Below are 23,098 nucleotides of genomic sequence, written 5' to 3' on the forward strand. Positions count from 1 at the left end.
GTATTCCTATCGTTAGGGGAAGATAAGAACATCAAAGTTCTTGAAGAATGACGCATATTATCGTGGATGACTCCCACTTTGTCTCATTTAGATCCCTGCACCGTTCAGTCTGAAACTAAAGTGCAACACATATTAGATCTTTAGAGTATAGCTCAGAGCATGCCAAATGCTTTCACCGATCTAGCGCGTGTGACAAATCACATATTCCAGCCTCAAATGCGCTTGCAAAGATAGATGTACCAAATGTACAACGAACTTCCCTCCTAAAGGCCCGGGATGCCAATCTTGGTGATCCACGTACATTAGTGGCTAGCCAATTATCTGCCCTTACACAAAAGCATGGCAGACCTCTTAGTTTAAAGGATTCACACCTCTGGAAGAGGAAACCCACGGCATAAGTACCTGAAGAGTCTACCGTGAATCCGATTATCGCTTACTCATTCTATCAAACTTATGAGGAAATTCTAGATTACAGAAACATCCTTGAAGAGACGAATCAACCTCCCAAGAAACATGAGATTTCGGTCTATTATGCTAGCTTAGATGATGTGTGGTGTAGAAATGAGATGATCGTTGACGATGAATTAGCATATGCAGTAGCTACTGAAATCATGTTGAGCAAAGACATTGAACCGCGTTCCGTTGATGAATGTCAACGTAGAACCGATTGGTTAAACTGTAAACAAGCAATCTAAGTCAAACTCGATTCGCTTGCGAAACGTAAGGTGTTTGGACCTGTTGCTCCCACTCCTCCACATGTGAAACCCGTTAGCTACAAGTGGGTTTTCGTTCGGAAGCATTATGAGAAGAATGAAATTGTGCATTACAAAGCTCATCTTGTTGCACAAGGCTTCTCACAACGTCTCGAGATTGACTATGATGAAACCTATTCACCTGTTATGGATGTGATTACTTTTCGCCACCTTATCAGTTTGGTAGTTTTAAAAAAACTAAGTATGCAACTGATGGATGTAGTAACTACGTATCTCTATGGGGATCTTGATACAAAAATTTATATGAAAGTTCCCGTATGACTTACATTGACTGGATCAAATATTTCCAAACCCCAGAACATGCTCTCAATTATACTGATATGTTCACTTTACAGAGTATTTAACTAGTCAGGGATATGTGAACAATGAACTATACCCTTGTGTGTTCATTAAGAAGTCACATTCCGGTTTTGCGATAGTTGCAGTATATGTCGATGACATGAACCTTATCGAAACTCTTGAAGAGCTAGAAAAAACTATCGAGCACCTAAGTCAGAATTTGAGATGAAAGATCTAAGTAAGACTCGATACTGTCTCGGTCTCGAGATAGAGCACCGTTCGATGAACTACACCCAGAAGGTGTTGTGCCTCTTTAATGAGGATAAAGCGCAGCCTTCGAGTACTCATGTGGTCGTTCGATTGCTAGATGCAAAACGAGATCCCTTCCGTCCGAATGAAGATGATGAAGAGATTTTGGAGCCTAAAGTTCCTTATCTAAGTGCGATATGTGCTTTATTGTACTTAGCTCAATGCACTAGACCCAACATCTCCTTCGTTGTTAAGCTTTTGGCAAGATATAGTAATGCACCAACACGCAGACATTGGACTGGCGTGAAAGACATCTTTTGTTACCTTAAGGGTACTACAGATTTGGGCTTGTTTTATCCCTACGTATCCTCGAGTGATGCCGCACCCCCCGCTTCTCGAGTTGATTCTCGCCTTATTGGTTATGCCGACGTAGGATACTTATCTGATTTGCACAAGGCGCATTCTCAAACGGGTTATGTCTGTACTGTTGGAGGCATCGCAATCTATTGGAGGTCAACTAAACAGACCTTAGTTGCCACTTCGTCTAACGATGCTGAAATTCTCACCTTACATGAAACAACTCAGGAATGTTTTTGGTTAAGAGCAGTTGTGGGCCATATTCGAAGCTCTTGAGATCTTTACCCCGTATTGGATGTCCCTACAACGATCTTTAAAGACAATGCAACATGCATCGAACAGCTCAAGAAGGGTTACATCAAATGAGACAACACCAAGCACATTGCATTGAAGTTCTTCTTCTCACATCAACAACAAGAACATCAGAATATTGAAGTCACGCAAATTTGTTCACATGACAATTTAGCTGACCTCTTGACCAAATCACTGCCGAATGCGACGTTTCAAAAGCTTGTTCAAAGAATTAGTATGCGTAAACTTTCTGAGTTGTAACATTGCTATTTCTCTTTGGAATTGTGTCAAACTCATGAGGAGTATCCTGAAGATACTTGCTTGATCTTAATGTACTCTTTTTCCATACAATTATGAGCATTTTTCCCATTGAGTTTTTCCTACCTAACTAGGTTTTAACGTGGCACCCACCTTAGGCTGGTCATATCCCTGATGACGTTCCGTAGACGTTTCTTTGACTTTTGCATTGCTCATGCATTTTTCTTTAGACTATGGATTTTGTCTATACTCGGGTTTTTCCCATAACCTTAGGGTTTTTTAGTGAGACTTACTACTTTATGCAAGTTCCTACCTTATTGTGAATAAGTGTTGTTCCCAGAATCAGTGCCTACGAGTCGACTTCCTCAACTTTTGTATGATGCTGAAATCTACCTTAAGCATTTACACACTCAAGGGGGAGTGTTATGAACTTTCCTAGTTTAAGTGTGATTGTGTAAATCCTAGATTAGATTTTATTCTAGTTGTTCTTTCCTATATGGACCTGTATTCCTTGTGGATGAAGGATTTATTCTCTCATTTTACTACTATAAAGAAATGCACTATGTAGAGGGGATAACATATCCTCAATGCACAATGCCCCTATGATTCTACAAACACATCCCTCTTCGTCGCATTGAGAAGTATGATTTTCGTTTTTGAATCACTCGATTTCGTTGAGTATTGAAGAAGTTATGAACGTTTAAAGTTTACCGAGTTTCCGACGAGTTTTCCAGTTTTCCCGCGGACCAGTCACCTTTCAGGCTAGTTTCCGGCCATCTCTGGCAACCATTTGAGCTTCCAAATAGGTATAATCTTGTTTTACACTTTCCTATCTTCATTTTGATATATTATGGGTCGAATTTGGTTAAGAAACGATTGAGTTACGAAGCTTTGAAAATTGCCTAAACTTCCGGCCAAGAGCTCTGGGACACTTAACAAAGTTTTTAACAGAATGACCAAAATAATGGATGGGGGACAATCTCAGGGACCATTTCTATTGATTTTCAATCTCAGGGACTAAAGTAATGTGTTATGCAAATCTCATGGACAATTTTAGCTAAAAAGACAAAGATAATTAAAACTACATGGACTTATATACGCCTAGCCAAGGTCGTGTTCTCTTGAGTATGAAATTAATCCATTTATCATTGATCAAGACAACATACTTGACACAACTCCTAAAACTAGCACTCTTTGTAAATGAACTCCTCATAATTTTCAAAACCAAAATTAATAAAGGCTAAATAGCCAAAACGGTCCTTGAGATTTGCATAACTCATCACTTTGGTCCCTGAGATTCCAAATCAATAAAAGTGCTTCCTGAGATTGTCCACCATCCATCATTTTGGTCCTTCCGTTAAAAACTCCGTTAAGTGTCTCGGAGCTCTTGGCCGAAAGTTTGGGCAATTTTCAAAGCTTCGTAACTCAATCGTTTCTATACCAAATTCGACCCATAATATATCAAAATGAAGATAGGAAAGTGTAGAATAAGATTATACCTATTTAAATGCCCACTGGTTGCCGGAGATGGTCAGAAAATAGCCTCAAAGTTAACCGGTCCGAGCTAAAACTAGAAAACTCGCCGGAAACTAGGTAAACTTTAAACGTTCATAACTTCTTTAATACTCAATAAAATCAAGTGATTCAAAAATGAAAATCATACTTCTTGATGAGACAAAGAGAATGGTACCTTTTTCGATGGCTAAATCATCGTGGTTTAGCCAAAAAACTACTCGAAAGTGGCTAACTTGAGACTAAGATAGCCACTTTTGAGCCATTTTGGTACCTATTTAATATTATTTCTTTTTCCAAAGTGGTGATCAACATAAAAGCTTCGTGTAATTTTTTCAATTTTTTTGTGAAATTATATTTTTTGTGCTTTTTTTTAAGTATAGTTGTTGACGAATTAGTATTAGGTATAATACATTACGTATATATTATCTGCGAGTACATTTGAATTTATAAAAATCATTAATTGGTACGTTTATTTGCAATTTTGGTACGCTTGATTTGATACATATTGTTAATATTGGTACATTATTTTTTTTTGGTATGTTTTTGTAGACATCGAAATTTCGGTAAAATAAATGTTGTTCAATAATTAAAATTTCAACGTTTATGTGTCACATAAATTTTACACATAGCATGTGACTAAACGAAAAATCAAAATAAATCGGAAAAGTCATCAAACAGGACATGTGTCAACACCTGGCAGAAATGATTTATTTCATCTAATTATTTAAATCCAAAAAATCAAGTTTTGGAATTCTATAAATAGGAGGCCAAGGCATTCATTTTAGACACCAATTCATAACCAATTCACCTTACACCACAACCTTGAAGCTTTGAAACTCCAAAGCTCCCAAGCAAATCCCGAAGGATCAAGAAAGCTCTCTTCGTTCTTCGTCAAATCCTCATTCAAAAGCAAGCCCCAACAGTCCTTGAAGAACTTCCACTAATTCAAGATCAAGCCCTCCCCCACGGCCCTTGAATAAAGTGTTCATCATTCATCATTCGTTCATCCCTAGATCAAGCCCCGACAGTCATTTGGATCAACGACATCAACAAATCCGCACAACTGTTTATCCCAAGATCAAGCCCCGACGGCCTTTTGGATCAACAACATCAAATCCACCCATTACAAAGATAGAATCAGAGGCTAAATTTGTAGAAGAGATTGTAACCCCTAAATCATCAATACAAATATTATTTTGTACACGTGTTCTTGTCTCGTTCATCGCAGGAATTTCCGTGTTTACAAATTTGGCACGCCCAGTGGGACCATCTCTACCTCTCATCTCTATCTTTGAATCCGCAAAAAGCACAAATGGCATCAAAGAAGGCTCAAGTTGTTCTTGTAACCAATGTAAGGAACAAGAGCGTCATCACCGCAGGCAGTGTCACTTCGGGCGTCATAACTCGAAGCAAGGCAAGAGCTCTTTTTGCCGCCTCTTCCACCCCTGCATCAACTCCGCCGAAGGAACAAGAGCACCTGAGGCACGAACCTGTGATCACCCTGGCCTCGTTAAGGGCACCAAGGAAGGAAAGCCCAAGGAAGCACTCTAGTTTCATGCTTTCCGATGCCGACTTAAGCAGCAACTCAGCCATGCAAGTCATGACTACTGGAGTGACTTCAATCGATGAGCAGCTGGCTCATATGAATGAAGCGATCGCAAGGCTAACACGGATTGTGGAAGAAAAAGACCAGCAAATCGCCGCACTCGTCAACCAACTAGATGTAAAGCCTAACGTGAAAATCGAGCAAGGGGATGGTTCAGTAAAGAAGGAAAACGACGAGGATGAAAAGCCTCTGGTGGAGAAAATCGATGTGAAGCCGGAGCCAGACCAAGCAGAGGCACTCATGGGATCTCTTTCTATCCAACAACTGCAAGAGATGATCGCCAGCACCATCAAGGCACAGTACGAAGGAAGTTCACATGACTCTGTACTATACTCAAAACCCTACTCCAAGAAAATTGACGCGTTGAAGATGCCAATGGGTTATCAGCCACTAAAGTTCATGCAGTTCGATGGAAAGGGAAACCCGAAGCAACACGTCGCCCATTTCATTGAGACTTGCAACAACGCGGGGACAGAAAGAGATTACCTCGCTAAGCAGTTTGTATGCTCGCTGAAAGGAAATGCCTTTGAGTGGTACACGAACCTAGAGCCTGAGTCCATCAACAGTTGGGAGCAATTGGAAAAGGAATTCCTTAACCGCTTCTACAGCACCTGCCGCACAGTGAGCATGCTAGAGCTGACAAGCACAAAGCAATGGATGGATGAGCCAGTCGTGGACTACATCAATCGATGGCGCAATCTAAGCCTCGACTGCAAGGACAAGCTTTCGGAGATCTCTTCGATCAAGATGTGCGTCCAAGGCATGCAATGGGGGTTACACTATATCCTTCAAGGCATCAAACCACAGACATTTGAAGAGTTAGCCACCCGTGCCCACGACATGGAGTTAAGTATTGCCCATCACGGGAAGAAAGAGCCGATCACCGACTTCAAGAAGGATAAGGTGTTCTTCTCAAATGTAGACAAGATTGGGAAGAAGCCCCCCAAGGAAGCGTTCACCGTCAACACAGCGCCCGTCAAGAATGCCTCCGCGCCTATCAAGATCTCCTCCAAAACCAAAGCAAATGAGATAAAGAGAGGTGAGCCTCCTCGCACCCAAGAAAGGTACAAAAGCACCTTGAGGGAATTGGAGTAGAAGGCGTACCCTTTTCCTGACTCAGACATGGATGCAATGTTAGACGACTTGCTAGAAAAGAAGGTAATCGAGCTACCCGAATGCAAGCGGCCTGAAGAAATGAATCGCATAAACGATCCTAAATACTGCAAGTACCATCGAATCGTGAGCCATTCTGTGGGTAAGTGTTTCGTCCTCAAAGAGCTCATCATGAAGCTAGCACAACAAGGGCGAATCGAGCTCGACCTCGAAGACATGGCCGCAACACATACTACTACAATTGCATACTACAATTGCATTTGGATCTTTCGATCCCGTACCTATCCAAACAACACCTGACCGTTCCTATCAATGCTCAAGTTGCACGATACCTTCTGCACAACCATCGTCGAGGGCAAACGAACATGATGCACATACCGAGGATGAAGAAGGATGAACATTGGTGACCTACAAAAAAACAAGGAAACCAAAACCACAAGCCATAAGACCAAATGTGGAACAAGTGAGAAAGCACCGTCGCCGCAACAGTAGGAAGCCCAAAAGAAACGTAAAAGTTGATAAGCCAACGTATGCTGGGGAACCTATGGAGCAAGAGCCACGCATTCCTATCTTCTTGCACGAGTACTTCCCGAATGACTTCTTCCAGCAGTGCACTATCGCTGCATGCCACATGGTCGAAGTAGAAATGGAAGAACCTTCAAAAGGCAAAGATATCACCATTGAGGGAGAAAAAACTCTCACGCTCGAAGAAGGTCTGCCAACATACTTTAGCATTGAGGAAGCGCTACAATTGCCAAATAAGATGTGAAGAGCATTAGCAGCGGTCTTGGAAAGTCCCAATGACCACGAAGCGCAAGAAGGCAAAGACGAAGGCTTGAAGCTTCGGCCACATGAATGTGCCACATGTTGTGCCATCGAGGACGCAATCCACTTCACCGATGAAGATTTACTGCTAGGATCCAAGCCTTACAACCGTCATCTCTTCGTCTCTGGGTACGTAAGAGAGCACAAAGTCAACCGCATGCTTGTGGATGGTGGATCAACCATTAACATCATGCCAAAGTCAACAATGAATACAATCGGCATCAAGGCAGATGAACTGTCCCTAAGTCGTCTACTAATCCAAAGTTTTAATCAAGGAGGACAAAGAGCGATGGGCATGATCCGAGTGGAGATGACTATTGGTGAACTCAAGTCAAGCATGATATTCCACGTGATTGATGCAAGAACTTCCTACGGCTTGCTCTTAGGAAGGCCTTGGATCCATGCGAATGGAGTAGTACCGTCCACCCTTCACCAATGCTTAAAATTCTACCGAGAAAGAGTGAAGGTGATCTATGGCGACACTAAACCATTCACCGAAGCCGAATCACATTTTGCAGACGCCAAGTTCTACATGGATGAAGACATGGTGCCTGAAGCTCTTCCAAAAGAGATCAAAACCATGGGTAAAGCAACACCTAAAAAATAGGAGTGGCAAGCCATGCCCAAGAAGCAAGAAGGAGAAACCATGCCGTCTTCAAACAAGAACGATGATGAGCTTGCTAAACCTGCAACAACCAAAGGGAGTAGGACGCCCACAAATGGATCAAACACACCCGTTTTCCGATACATCCCAATGTCAAGAAGAAAGAATGGTCAATCCCCGTTCGAAACTGAAGCAAGCAATGCCGATGCACAGCGGCACATGGATAATGTAAAGTTGCTCAAGACGAATGCAGTTCTACCTCTGACACAGCTAAGCAACGTTAAGGTTGCAAGATTACCACAAGGCTTCGTAAAAGCTCTACCAAAGAGGGCGGAACTAAGTTTTCTCCCAACCAAGAGGACCGAAGAAGGTTTTGATCCGAACGCCTACAAACTCATGTCAAAAGCTGGATACGACTTCGCTTCTTCTTCGAATCCTGGGAAAAAGGTTTCAAACACCGTCAACAATAAAGAACGTGACCTCACCGAGACTCAAAAGAAGTTGAAGAAGCATGGTTACGGAGTTAACAACAACAAAGCTAGACTTAGCTTCACACCAAATGCACCCGTGAAGATTTCAAGCCAAGTAAAAAATGCTAGCACTCAACATATCAGCGTGAGCATTGAACAAGATCAAGAGGAGCCTAAATCCACCCTTCGAACGCCAGTCTTCGATAGGATGAATCGTTCAAGACCCAGAACGTCAACCCTTGATCACATTGGTGGTCAAAACCGAACCTCCGTCTTCAAGAGGCTTAACAGGCCAACCTCCCGAAGCTCTATTTTTGAAAGGTTGTCAAAACCTAAGAAGCAAAGCAACAAGGCTAGCTCTCCTCCTCGTCAGTCAGCTTTGGAAAGACTTGAAGACAACAGGAAGTTTTCTAGAAATAGGAAGACAACGTCAAAGGAAGAAAAGCTCGACAGGCTAGCAGAAAAAAGCGACATTCGAAGCTCAATTCATTCAAGGATGAAACGCCAATCAATCTTGGAGGTTGATGCAAATGGACCGCTGATAGTGAGAATGCGCACCATCATCCATACTGGATAATCTTCATACCAACAAGCCCAAGAGGACGACACTAAAGAGGAAGTCCAAGATGTCTTCCCCATCACGATCCAAGAAGGCAAAGAAGACGAGATCCTCGAAGAAGATGTCACTGTTACACCACCGCAACTTGAGGATGGGGGGCAAGCCACGGTTGACGATCTCAAGGAGCTCAACTTGGGCACAAAAGATGAGCAAAAACCTATGTTTGTAAGTGCACTGCTAAGAGCAGACGAGATAGAGGAGTACTACCAACTGCTATCATAGTACAAAGACGTCTTTGCTTGGATTTACAAAGAAATGCCCAGCCTTGACCTTATCATCACTGTGCATCATCTTGCAGTTAAGCTTGGAACGCGACCAATAAAGCAAACTCAAAGGCGTTATCGATCTGAGCTCATTCCACAAATTGAGGTAGAGATTGACAAGCTAATCGACGCAGGATTCATTCGAGAAGTGCAATACCCCAAGTGGATCTCCAACATCGTCATCGTCCTTAAGAAATCTGGACAAATACGTGTTTGCGTAGACTTCCGGGACCTCAACGACGCTTGCCCGAAGGACGACTTCCCCTTGCTAATCATCGAAATTATGGTGGACGCAACCACTGGCCACGAGGCACTGTCATTCATGGACGGCTCTTCTGGATACAATCAAATTCATATGGCTCTTGAAGACGAGGAACTAACAGCATTCCGCACTCTAAAAGGTATCTACTGTTACAAGGTGATGCCCTTTGGTCTAAAGAAAGCTGGAGCTACTTATCAACGCGCAATGCAGAAAATCTTCAATGACATGCTACACAAGAACGTAGAATGTTATGTGGACGATGTGGTAGTCAAAACAAAGAAAAGATCAGATCACTTGAAGGATTTGCGAGTAGTGTTTGAAAGGCTGCGAAAATACAACCTCAAGATGAACCCGTTAAAATGTGCGTTTGGTGTCACCTCCGGAAAGTTCCTAGGCTTCATCGTCAAGCACCGTGGTATTGAAGTGGACCAATAAAAAATCAAGGCCATTCAAAACATGCCTGAGCCAAGAAACCTGCACGAGCTGAAAAGTCTATAAGGACGGCTAGCCTTCATCAGATGCTTCATCTCTAACCTTGCAGGGCGTCCCGTTTAGCCGACTCATGAAGAAGGATGTTCCGTTTGTATGGGACGAAGCATGCCACAATGCTTTTGAAAGCATAAAAAAGTATTTGTCAAGTCCACCTGTCTTGGGTGCGCCTATGCCCGGGAAACCACTCATATTATACATCGTCGCTCAGGAAAGTTCAGTTGGAGCACTCTTGGCGCAAGAGAATGAATCCCAGAAAGAAGGAGCGCTCTACTACCTCAGCTGAACCCTCACCGGCGCCGAGTTAAACTACTCCCTAATAGAAAAAATGTGCCTTGCCTTAGTGTTCGCCATCCAGAAACTCAGGCATTACATGCATGCTTACACCATCCACTTGGTTGCTAAAGCTGACCTGGTCAAATACGTCATGTCCAAACCAGTCTTGACAGGGCGACTTGCTAAATGGGCGCTGCTGCTTAACCAATATGAGATCATCTACGTCCCAGCTAAAGCCGTAAAGGGACAAGCGCTAGCAGACTTTCTTGCCGATCACCCAATCCCAGCTGATTGGAAAATCTCAGACGACTTGCCTGACGAGGAAGTGTTCTACATCGACATCTTCCCGACATGGACGATGTTCTTCGACGGATCTGCACGAGTAGACGGAGCAATGGCAGGAGTAGTATTCATGTCGCCCCAAAGGCAGGTATTACCTTATTCCTTTCAACTAAGTGAATTATGCTCCAACAACGTCGCTGAGTACCAAGCACTGATCATCAGACTCCAAATGGCGATCAACATGGGAATCACAGCCCTTGAGGTATTTGGCGACTCCAAACTCATAATCAATCAACTCTTAACTGAATATGAGGTGAGGAAAGATGATCTCGTCCCATACTTCCAGCTGGCAACTCAACTGCTACAAGAGTTTGAGACTGTGACACTAGAACATGTGCCAAGAAAAGAAAACCAAATGGCAGACGCTCTTGCCAACCTAGCCTTAAGCATGACATTAGGAGAAGACGAAGCTGCAGACGTGCTAGTTTGCCAAAGATGGGTGATCCCCCTCGTCACCAAAATGCTACTGGATGATACAAATGTTATCTTAGTACTTCCAGTCGATGTTGAAGAGTGGAGACAACCACTGATCGATTACTTAGAGCATGGAAAACTTCCAGACGATCCTAGACACCGCTCCGAAATACGTCGACAAGCACCGCGCTTTCTTTATTACAAAGAAACACTCTACCGACGTTCTTTCGAATGAGTACTTCTGAGATGCCTAGGTGAGGAAGAAGTTAATCAAGCCATGGAAGAAGCACACTCAGGCGTATGCGAGGCGCATCAATCTGGACCAAAGCTACATTTCCAGCTCAAAAGAATGGGTTACTACTGGCCAAGCATGGTGAATGACTATCTGGAACATGCCAAAATGTGCCAAGCCTGCCAATTCCACGCCAACTTCATACACTAACCACCTGAGCCATTACACCCTACAGCTGCTTCATGGCCATTTGATGCATGGGGATTGGAGGTCGTAGGACCAATTACTCTGAAATCATCTGCAGGAGAAGCTTACATCCTAGCTGCAACAGATTACTTCTCCAAGTGGGCTGAAGCCATACCCCTAAGAGAAGTAAAGAAGGAAACTGTCGTCCGTTTTATCAAGGAGCACATCATCCACCGATATGGGGTACCTCGCTACATCATCACTGACAACGGAAAGCAATTCTCCAACCGACTCGTGGATGAGCTCTGTGAGAAATACAAGTTCAAGCAACACAAGTCTTCCATGTATCATGCCCCGGCCAACGGTCTTGCAGAAGCATTCAACAAAACATTGTGCAATCTCTTAAAGAAGGTGATCGGCCGAACAAAGAGAGACTGGCATGAAAGAATAAGCGAAGCACTTTGGGCATATCGGACGACACATAGGACTCCTACCCAAGCTACGCCTTATTCTCTTGTATATGGCGTGGAAGCTGTTCTACCGCTCGAAAGTCAAATCCTCTAACTGAGAATGGCTATACAAGAAGGCTTGACTGATGAAGAGAATGCAAAGTTGCGCCTTCAAGAGTTGGAAGCACTCGACGAAAGAAGGTTCGAAGCTCAACAACACTTGGAATGCTACCAAGCACGGCTATCCAAGGCATTCAACAAAAAGGTCCGCCCAAGGTCTTTCCAAACTAGAGATCTCGTCCTCGCATTGCGTATGCCTATCATCACAACTCACAAGACGAAAAGCAAGTTCACATCAAAGTGGGATGGACCATACGTAATACAAGAAGTCTACACCAACAGCGACTACTTAATCATGGCAGAAGACGGCTTGAAGATTGGCCCTATCAATGGAAGATTCTTGAAGCACTACTACCCAAAACTACGAAGACGATCTTCAAGCAAGCCTTCCAAAGTCTTCAAAGTCTCTGCCTCGGTGGGAGACAAGATGGGCAACTCCATAGTCATGCATTTCTCTCGTTCTAGGCGTGAAATCTCCTCCTGGTACTAAGAAAGTGTAGTTCTCTGCTCCGCGAGAACACTTTTAAGTTGCGATGCTTCGATTACCAACTGTTTTCGCTCTCTCGCCAACGTATCTAGACGCTCTTGGACAGAAGTTAAAGAAGTCTCTATAACTTGATAATTTCCCGAAGCAGCTTGCTGAAAAGACTGGACTTGAGCCAGTGACGAGTTTATTGTTGCTAGCTGATGAACTCTAACATCTGGACTCAACTTCTCCAAGGAAATAGCACGCAAGGAAGAATACTCAGTCGAGGCGGCCATAAGTTCGACAATCTTGATCTTCAAGGATGAACAATCAACGTTAAGGTTCTCAATCACAGAAACAAACTTCGACAAATCCTCATTGAGCAACGTAAGGTCTTCCAACGGGCAATTAGAAATCCTCTTCTCTATATGGCTCTTGATATCCATTGTCGCACCAAGACTGATGCGATGGATAACTTGCTAGTACCGTTAAGGTTCGGCCCTCTAAAAAAGATCTTAGAGCTAGCTGGCAAAGGTGTTGGACGCATGACGGGTTCTTGCATACCTTCACCTACACATGGCAAACTTGGGAAGTTCGGCGGATTTGGAACAAGCTCTGCACCAGGCGGATCCCCGATCTCCCTGTCTGTAGGTAGTTCACCCGCAAATAGCATCTTTGTATAGGAATAAACATCTGCAGTTGCCAAATCAAAAGAATAAGAAGGCCCAACCTAAAGAAGACAAAGAAAGATGTTAGAAACGAAAGCCAAAATAATGAAAGCATAAGAAATCACGAGAGAAAATGAAGTACGTACATCTCTCTCAAATGGCACACGGTCATCGAGTAGAGGAGGTCTAAACACTTCTTTCCTCTTATGACGAAAATTGACATCGCTGTCAACCTGAGCATCCTCAAGTAGTCGCTTGTTTGAAACTTGTTGACACTGTTGCAAAATAAATCCATCTTCGTGCGAGTCAACTTCATCTCCCACCTCTTCAGAAGCATCTGGATGTCGAGGAGACAAGCATGGGCGTTGAGGAGCTAAAGCTACAGGTCTATCTTGTAAGGGAGCCACACTGGTGCAATCAAGAGCTACCACTTGCATAGGAACCACATGACAGCCCTCTCTCGACATATCATTGCCCGAGTGAGAAGACTTGGTACCACTTGCCATCCCCAAGTTCTTATAATATACCTTTGACCACCAACGAGCATAAACGCGGGTCACTGGATTACTCTTGAACTCGTCCTTGGCTGGCATCGTGATAACAGCATTTGTACATGCACGGGTACAAGACTCCCAATGCATATACACGGCTTGCAAGGATGCTGATTGGTTCTTTTCCTTCAACTTGCCTGGCAAGTTTTGGACAAAACCAAATTGCCTGCTGAAACGGTGGGGACTATATGGCTGAACAATGCATCGGTCTTCTTGCTGCAAAGAAACAAACCCCGAACGAAGACTTATAAGATAAGACAAGTCTGACGAGCGGAGATGCGAGTTGTCTATAATGCCTCGCCGCACCAAGCCAACTCTCGCTAAGGGGTCCATCCTCAAATCTTCACAACTTTCAAATAGTGCTCGTGCCTGCAAATCATCAAGGCTCTTCACGGAGAGCACGCCAGAATACTTCGCCATCAAAGGCCCCATCTTGGCTGCAGTCGATGAAGAAGGCCTTGACTTGTCTAGAGTCGTCAAAGAAAAGTGAGTGCCAAAATATTCACCCAACCAACCATACACATAGTGGTAGGGAAGCACCGCAGCACGATCTTCAGTGCTTGCCGAGTTCGAAACAATGCTCAAGCCATTGTAAATGTTGGCTAAAACCGGAATAGCAATGCTAAAAGACTCACATGCAGCCATCTTGCTAGCAATTTTGAAAACTCCAGGACGAATTAAGTTGACGTCACCTGTCGGGAAAACAAACTTACAAAGCCAGCAAGCTAAGAAAGCAGCTAAGTAAGACTCATCCACATGCTCTAATGCTATGCCAAGATCCTCAAACGCTCTCAACTCGTCAGAAGAGCGGCGCCTGGTTGAGCCAATAACACCAGACGGGTTTGAGTCTCCCTTTGGCCTAGTGGTTTTGTTACGGCCATTTTTGTTCAAAGACTTCTTATACCTCATGGCCTCCCAGTACCAAAATCGGATCCATGAGGAAATCCTCACGCCTGATTTACCTTGAGCGTCCTGGAAAAGCTTGTGATACGCCCAAAACAAACAGCGGCAACTCGCAGGCAATCTTCGGCTATTGCAAAGAGAAAGTTCCTCCGCGCTGGGAACGACCTCGTCATAAAACTTACCTTGGATCGGCAAGCCTCCTATCTTGTGAAGATCCCAAAGTGAAATTGACATCTCCCCTTGCACCGTGTGAAGTGTGTTGGTCGCTGAACACCAATACTCAAAGAACGCACGAATGATGGAAGGGTGACGATCATAACTAAACAAAGATACGTACACAGCGTGGTAAAGGCCCGCTTTAGTAAGCACATCTTTAGATCGGCTTAGGACATCTTCAAGCCACTCCCAATAAAACTCATCAAAGACGACTTCTCCAGTAGTCGACAGGGTACCATTCCAAGCCATGGCTCCGCTGCGAATGTGATCACCAAGAAGCTTAAACGAGGCCGGATGATGGTCACGAGCATGGTGCGAATGGTTCAAAATAAGAACCCTCAATGTGCACGCCTTTTTCTTCGTATTTGGTTTAACAGTGTCTACCACCTCCTAAAATACTTCAGAAGACCACGACTTAATATGCATGGAATTGTCTTTCACAAGAAAAGCAAGCGCCTTAGGACCAGTTAGTGGCGAGTAAAGCTTCAACGTTGTTCCCTCATCTTGTGAATCGCCTTCCTTCGCAAGAATGGTGATGGTGTTGTTCCTAAAACATTTGAAAAATACCATGACCGCAAATCAGCCACAAAATTTGAGCAGCACGATAAAGATGGCAGCTACATGATGGTCCTTCAAGGCACGCTACAATGGCAAAGGAAACCAAAATGCTACGCAATCGCACTACGTAAACCCGCAGCGATTACGCAAACAGTTTCTTGCACCGCATATCGACGTTACCGCCAAGAGAAAACTGTGGTCAAAAGGCACTACACAACGAAACCTCATTGCAGTCTCTTGCATAACACCACAGTGCGCCACCAAGGGAAAACTGTGGTCAAAAGGCACTACACAGCGAAACCTCGTTGCAGTCTCTTGCATAAGCACACCCACTGCCTGCTACCACGGCTCTAAAAGCTTCGCGAAGATCCTGGCGTCAAGCTCTGCCTTCTCAAGATTAAAGATTCCTGACATTACAAACAAATAAATCCATCAGTGGGGACACACACATTGTGTAAAAAAAAAAAACACATTATATTATGTTATATATAGACATATGTGTGCACGGTTTGGTGATGGGACAAGTGCACGGAATGGAGATGGTCACGGGACGATCAACTTCCATATATATATATATATGGCTTGAAAAGACGCAAATGGTGATGGTGATGGGACAAATATATATATACATATATGCATGGCACAAAAGATGAAAATGGTATGCACGGCTCAAAAGACATAAATATATATATATATATACACACATGTGACTCACCAAGTAAAAGCAGCATGAAGGAATTGCAGAGGGCAAAGCACATTATATTACATATATGTATGTATGCACGGTGATAAAGCAAACTACAACAGCAGCTTTCCGTATATATATGTATGTATGTATATACTCATGTGACTCACCAAGTAAAAGCAGCAGCGCAGGATTGCTAGACAATGGTGTAGTGGCGATACAAGGCAGCAAGCAACGCAGTGGTTGAAGCGGTATAATGAGTGTACAAGCAAAGGAGCAATCCTATATATATATATATATAAAGGTCCCCGGAGAAGCAAATGAAATGCTGTGGCTATTCAAAACGCAGGTCCGTGACTGTGCAAATGACCACCCGTGCTTGGAAAAGAAAACCAGAATGAGAAGTAATGATTGTGCCAGCATCACCGAAAGCAAAGAAAAGAAGTGATTGACAAGCACCATCCAAAGGAAATGATAATAAGCAAGCAAGTCAAGAATGGAGAAATGGATGCCAACATCACCGAAAGCAAAGAAAAGAAGTGATTGACAAGCACCATCCAAAGGAAATGATAATAAGCAAGAAAGACAGGTCATGATGCATGCTACTATTAGCAAGTCAAGAATGGAGAAATGGATGCATGCACCATCTAAAAAAAAAAAAAAAAAAAGTGAAAATGGTGGAGACATAATGATTGAAAGGAAGGTGGAGACATAATGATTGAAAGGAAGAAAGGTTTCCGTCATTAAAAAAAAAGTGAAAAATGGTGGAGACATAATGATTGAAAGGAAGAAGGTTTTCCGTCTAATAAAAAAATAAAAAATAAAAAATAAATTAAAAAATAAATAAATAAAAATAAAAAAGTGAAAAGGGTGGTGGAGACATAATAGGGGGTAAAAGAATAGTGTGCATCAGGCACCATCTAAATAAAAAATAAAAAAAATAAAAAAAGGAGTAACACATCTTAGTCAGATATACGTTTTAGCACAACATACTGAATAAAATAAAGCATGTCCATTGATATCTCTAAGAAATTACAAGTGCGCAAAAAAAAAAAAAAAAAAAAGGAAGCCTTCACAAATGTCACTTATGTGAAGCCTCAGTACTTGAAGCCTTAGTACTCGGCGGAACCCTGGAAGAGGGAGGCACTGGTGATGGATTATTCGGGGTCGCAATACTTGGTCGAACTCCAGATGACGAAGGCAAAAGGTGCCTCTGGAATACATCCATAAATCTCCGATTGTCACTTTGAATCCGACCTTCGGAGTCCAGCAACTGATCAAGCTTCCTCTTCATGCTCGTCGAATAATTATTTGCAAGCACGTGCAACTCTCTATTCTCGTGCTTCAGCTGTCTGATCACTTGATTAAGAGCTACCACCTCGGCTGTCAATGATTCAACCTGGCGAGTTCGAACAAGTAAGGGTTGGCCCATGTTGGAAACAAAGTTCGCACACTGGACACTGAGAGCCTGGGACTCTCGAACAGCTAATTCATCGGACCGTCGTGAAAGTATCCTATTATCTTTAGGAGTGATAAGGTTCCTAGCTACAACCGTAGCCATTGCTGCATCCCTCATTACAGAGTCTTCAACTGTAAGAGGGCCATTAGAAGATGAGAAGGACGGGCGCCATATATTACCCTGACGCGGTGCACCTACGTCACTACTGAGACTCAAATCTAAACAAATGTTAGATGGGTTAGCCATTTCCAAAAAGATGGTAAAAGAAAAGGGTTGGAGTGAGTAAAAATCTCAGAAATACAGCAAAGACAATTTTCAAAGGCGGGCAATCTTAAAAGTGTGCAGGTTGAAAACGATTGACACCTCTTTAAAAAGAAGAGGCAACACAACCACTTGTTCAAAAAAAAAAATATCGAAGAGACACCGCTCTTCGAATTTCAAAACCCGGTTTTTCCTGCGTAAAATCCGTTAACACTTTTCAGACGCAGTTTCAGCTTTCGGCTATCACGTGCAACTTTGCCAGAGATCACTGACAAAGTTGAAAACGTGTGGAGTCCATCATACCCACCTACCCGACTTTTGGCCGACAAAGCATGGGAGACAAGGCCACATCCACCCTGCCACTTGCCATTGAGAGCTCACCATATAATTCGACCTCCATCCTCTATAGCAAGACACATATCCAACTTCTCTTCTTCCTTGCCGAATGTATCTGCAACCAAAACTCAGTTTTCTTCCTCCCTGGAAACGCCTCTTCAACCAAGTCACACCGAAGCAAAGGTATCTCATATCACTGGGGTTGAGAGCAAGAGTTTCTCATAGCATGCTTTCTCCCTGTCCTTTCCTTTGTCCTTGTTCTTACCTACAAAGACAAGGATAAAGAAAGCAATATGTCGGAACCTCCACTCAAGCTCCTGGTAAGGAACCGACAGCTTGAAACCTTTCCTGATTGCTCACCTAGCATTGCTCTCGAAGTACCCATTATCTTAACATCTTATGCTTCTAGAGAAGATACCACATCTGCCGGGAGAACAGAAGAGACGAGTGAAAATGATGCATCGAAGCATGTGGAGACAAGCTCAACAAATACATGTGCTGATCATCCGCTACTTCTTCAAAAGCAAAAGTATCTTATATCATCGGGGTTGAAAGCAAAGGTATCTCATATCATGCGTTTTCCCTATCCTTTCATTTGCCCTTGTTCTTGCCTGCAGAACAAGGAGAAAGGAAGCAATCAGTCGGAACCTGAAATTAAACGACCGATCAGGAACTGATTGCCCGGAACCTTTGCCTGGTTGCTTACCTAGCGTTGCTCTCAAGTACTCATCTTCAACTGTTGACGGATCTCGAATTTCCTTAGCAAATATTTTAAAACAGTTGATATGGTGTTGGCTCTTTACACTGAAGCTGCCAAGCATGGATGAGTGGCTGAAAAGTGATGCTCTGAAGGACCATTTAAAGGCAAAAGGTTGTGCACCACTTCGGCTAGGCGAAAGAAACAAGCAAAGAAAAAACGCAGCACGATGAGCCGGAACAAATCATTATGGTAGAACACCCTTCTTGGCAGAACTGTATAATCCAGACGGAAGGGTCTAAGTCAAATCCAAGCCTGCCATCGTTGCTATAATCAAAGAGCTCGAGAAGCTTTAACAATCTTTCGCTGGCACTATCGCCAAAGAGCAAAGTCTCGATAATCCTTAAAGATCAAGTCATCAACTTGAAGAAGAGCCCATCAATCTTGAAGATCATATCGTTGACCAAAATGCTCAGGGTTCATATGAAAATGCTGCGAACTTCCTTGATCTTTCAAAGCATGCATGTCCTGAAACTGCTCGTGGTCATGTTTAAGTTCGAGATCAAGCCTCAACGGCCCTTAAAGAAATCACAAGTCCAATTCAAGATCAAGTGGCCATTACCCTTGAATCAAATCCAGTTCAAGATTAAGTCTGTGGAAAGTCCTTTGGAGGAAACCAGAAAACCCTCCAGCCCAGTTCATGAATAGCCTGTGGAAAGTCAACAATTGGAGGAAACCAGAAAATCCTCCAACCCAGTTCAAGAATAAGCCTGTGGAAAGTCAACAATTGGAGGAAACCAGAAAATCCTCTGAACCAGTTCAAGATCAAAGCTGTGGAAAGTCAACAAGCGCAACAAAATACGTGCCGATTCACCCATTACCAAAGCAAAAGATCATCTACCACATGAAGCTCCTTGTGGTCAAATTTCAACCTTCAAGATCAAGCCTCAACGACCTTTGAAGAAATTTCAAACAAAGTTCAAGATCAAGCCCCAACGGCCCTTTAAGAAATTACCAACCCAGTTCAAGATTAAGTCTTAACGGCCCTTGGATCAACATCTGCAGTAAGGGACTTCAAAACGCATCTTCTACACATGACAAGCACATGTATACGACGCGCCTTGAAGTGGAGGCATTTGTAGACATCGAAATTTCGGTAAAATAAATGTTGATCAATAATTAAAATTTCAACGTTTATGTGTCACATAAATTTTACACATAGCATGTGACTAAACGAAAAATCAAAATAAATAGGAAAAGTCATCAAACAGGACATGTGTCAACACCTGGCAGAAATGATTTATTTCATCTAATTATTTAAATCCAAAAAATCAAGTTTTGGAATTCTATAAATAGGAGGCTAAGGCATTCATTTTAGACACCAATTCATAATTTTAGACACCAATTCATAACCAATTCACCTTACACCACAACCTTGGAGCTTTGAAACTCCAAAGCTCCCAAGCAAATCCCGAAGGATCAAGAAAGCTCTCTTTCTTCGTCAAATTTGCAATCTTGATTTAAAATTTTGATCTTCCACCCGATTCCATAACAGTCTGTTTAGACCGCGACGGCTCACCCGAAAAACGTCGTCGTCACGACCAGTTAGGAGCCACAAGTTCGTCAAACAAAGTAATGTTTGCTTCCAGTTTTAGCTTCTACTTAAAGCAACAGAAAGAAAAGCAAACTCCCACAGACAATACATCTCTCCACCGCCACCGTCATTAATCTGACCTCGCAAGAATCCGCCACAAGTTCCACCGACAATGGCGTCTCCGCTGCGTCTCCTCCTTCTCCCACTATTACTTTCCTGCTTTGTTTTGTTGAGCCACCAGGTCAAATGCGATGGAGGTAAAGTTTTATGCTTTTGCTCAACAGCTTTAATTAACTTCCAAATCTTGAGGCTTTATGACAATGGTGGAGTTTCTGTATTCTGTTTCTATATTTTACATTTACGATTTTATTTCTAATTTGGGTTTGTTTAATTTATCAAAATTATTATTATTTAAAAAAAATAAACCCCCATTTCAGATGAGATCTGATTAGAGGATATTGAACTGGGTTTAATTAATTTGGATTGAAAAAATAACGGCATAGAATGTGTATTTTCTTACTGGATCTTGAGGGTTTAGTTTTTTGCAAATGGGTAGGTAATTGTATGCTTGTAGAATGTGCATTTTTGCTTGAAATGTATGAGAAAACTACAATATTACACTCTGCATCTCCCTGGATGAATCAATGATCTGTATTTACTAGGAACAGATCCCAAAGACTTGTGTTATTGTATGAGACTCATTCTTTTCTTGAGTTTCATTCCCTTTCGGAAACATCCGATAAAATTGGAACGATACAATATAGGCATAGCTGGGGAATATCCGATAAAATTGGAACGATACAGAATAGGCATAGTTGCATTTCAAAAAATAGACATAGTTTGGGAACATCTGATAGAATTGGAATGATACAAAATAGGCATAGTTGGGGCGGACTTGTAGTTCCTTAGTTGTATATACAATCAAGGGTTGTCAATATTAGTTACAAAGTTGCATTGTTCATTAAACATGGCTGTGCTATGCTGTTTCTAAATTTAGTTCCATAAACTGAGGAAAGCTAGGAATACATTCTTGGGACTAAGGCTAGTTTGGGAAGTGCTGTTAAATGACTGAAAGCGCTTTTAGAGAAAATGTTTTTGGATTCCAAAAGCACTTCAAGCGCCTTTCCAGGATTAACCTTCATTTTTACTAAGGATTTATTCCAGAAACATTTTCTCTAAACGCGCTATCTGTCATTTAAAAGTACTTCCCAAACGAGCCCTAATTCTATACAAGACTGTATCGAGAAGATAAAGTGGAATAGACCAACCGCAGAACAACTACATTGATTGCCTAACCCTAAAGCATATTCAGGCTAAAACTCAAAGAAGAGCTCTGGTTTGACAACCGAAAGTTAACTCTCAAATTTATGTTGATATGCTGCCACATGATTGTCTAGTGGAAGTATATATCTCCCTTTTGACTTGTACATATTGACAATCAAATTTTGGTCTATCTTTTTTGCAGTAGATGAAGAAGATAGTCTTCTTCAAGGCATCAACAGCTATAGGACTGCCACCTTGAACCTAACGGCCCTTACAAAGAATGCCAACGCAGAGTGCCTTGCTGATGAGATAGCTGAGCAATTCAAAAATCAACCCTGTACAAACACCACAGGCTCCAACACAGTACCAGGCACTGAACCTAATTTCCCCGACTACCCAAAACTTTTAGCCAAATGCCATTTGAATGTCTCTAACACAAGAGATGGGGTCATAATGCCTGCTTGCGTTCCCAGCCTCGTTCCTAGTCTGGTCCTTACCAACTTCACAAAGTCTCAGTACTCGGATAAACTTAACGACACCAAGTTTACCGGAATTGGAATTGGCTCTGAAGATAACTGGATTGTTGTTGTTCTGACCACCAGCACACCAGAAGGAAGCTTTGTGACTGCACAAAGTTCACCAGATGCACAAGATTCCACCGGTTCTGCTTCCAAGATCAGTTTGGTTCCCTACTTGCTATTTCTACTAATGGGTTTTATCTTTCATTTGTAAACCAAGCGGATCTCCGTACACTTCATATTTCCTTGGCTATTGCTGCATTTACGGAGAAACCTCAATCGAAGGATGCTGCTATAAGACAAGTTTTCTGCATTTTCGACATAGGAGATACATGAATTTCCAATGAGAGCCGCTTTGTTGGCGGAAATATTACTTCCATATACTTGTGTCCTGTAACTAATACTGGATTGTTGAACATGTGCATCATCGATTCATCGTTGTTATTGAGCTTTCAATTTTCCCAAGTTTTGTGATCGAAGGAAACATGAACAATCGTTCGTTTTACCTATTTTCTGGATATTTTTTGACAATCTAAGTGAACAGGAATACAGGATGACTAAAAAGCCAAAATATACATCAAAGTAAAAAACATCCTCTCTAATCCATGGTTTCCTTGCTGATATGAAACTAAACTTTTCCAGCTTCAACCAACATTATTGAATTTGAATCCGATATGTAAAACTCCAATGGCGTGTTTACCAAACGGGAATGAGGTAAGTGGAATCGGAATTGCATTCCTGTGGAATCGGAATTGCATTCCTTCAAATGCATTCATGTGTTTACTTACTTGTATATAGGGAATGAAAACAAAGGTGGGGTCCACCCGAAATGGGGAATTCAATTCCGGATTTGCCCGGAATCCGATTAACAAGATATAGGTGGTAATTGAATTCCGGAAGAAAAGGTCCATCAGTAATCAAACTTTTCTTC

At 42.5% G+C, this 23,098-nt stretch overlaps 1 protein-coding gene across 1 annotated transcript; it reads left to right on the forward strand.

The window, feature by feature from the left end:
- Positions 1–20,226: 20,226 nt before the first annotated feature.
- On the forward strand, positions 20,227–22,632 carry LOC126608990 (uncharacterized GPI-anchored protein At3g06035-like). Its single transcript, XM_050277008.1, has 2 exons — positions 20,227–20,643; positions 21,852–22,632. The coding sequence occupies exons 1-2, from the start codon at positions 20,559–20,561 to the stop codon at positions 22,379–22,381; spliced, it is 615 nt and encodes a 204-aa protein (XP_050132965.1). The 5' UTR covers positions 20,227–20,558; the 3' UTR covers positions 22,382–22,632.
- The last annotated feature ends 466 nt before the right edge of the window (positions 22,633–23,098 follow it).

This window comes from Malus sylvestris, chromosome 16, assembly GCF_916048215.2.
Source record: "Malus sylvestris chromosome 16, drMalSylv7.2, whole genome shotgun sequence".
Classification (NCBI taxonomy): Eukaryota; Viridiplantae; Streptophyta; class Magnoliopsida; order Rosales; family Rosaceae; genus Malus; species Malus sylvestris.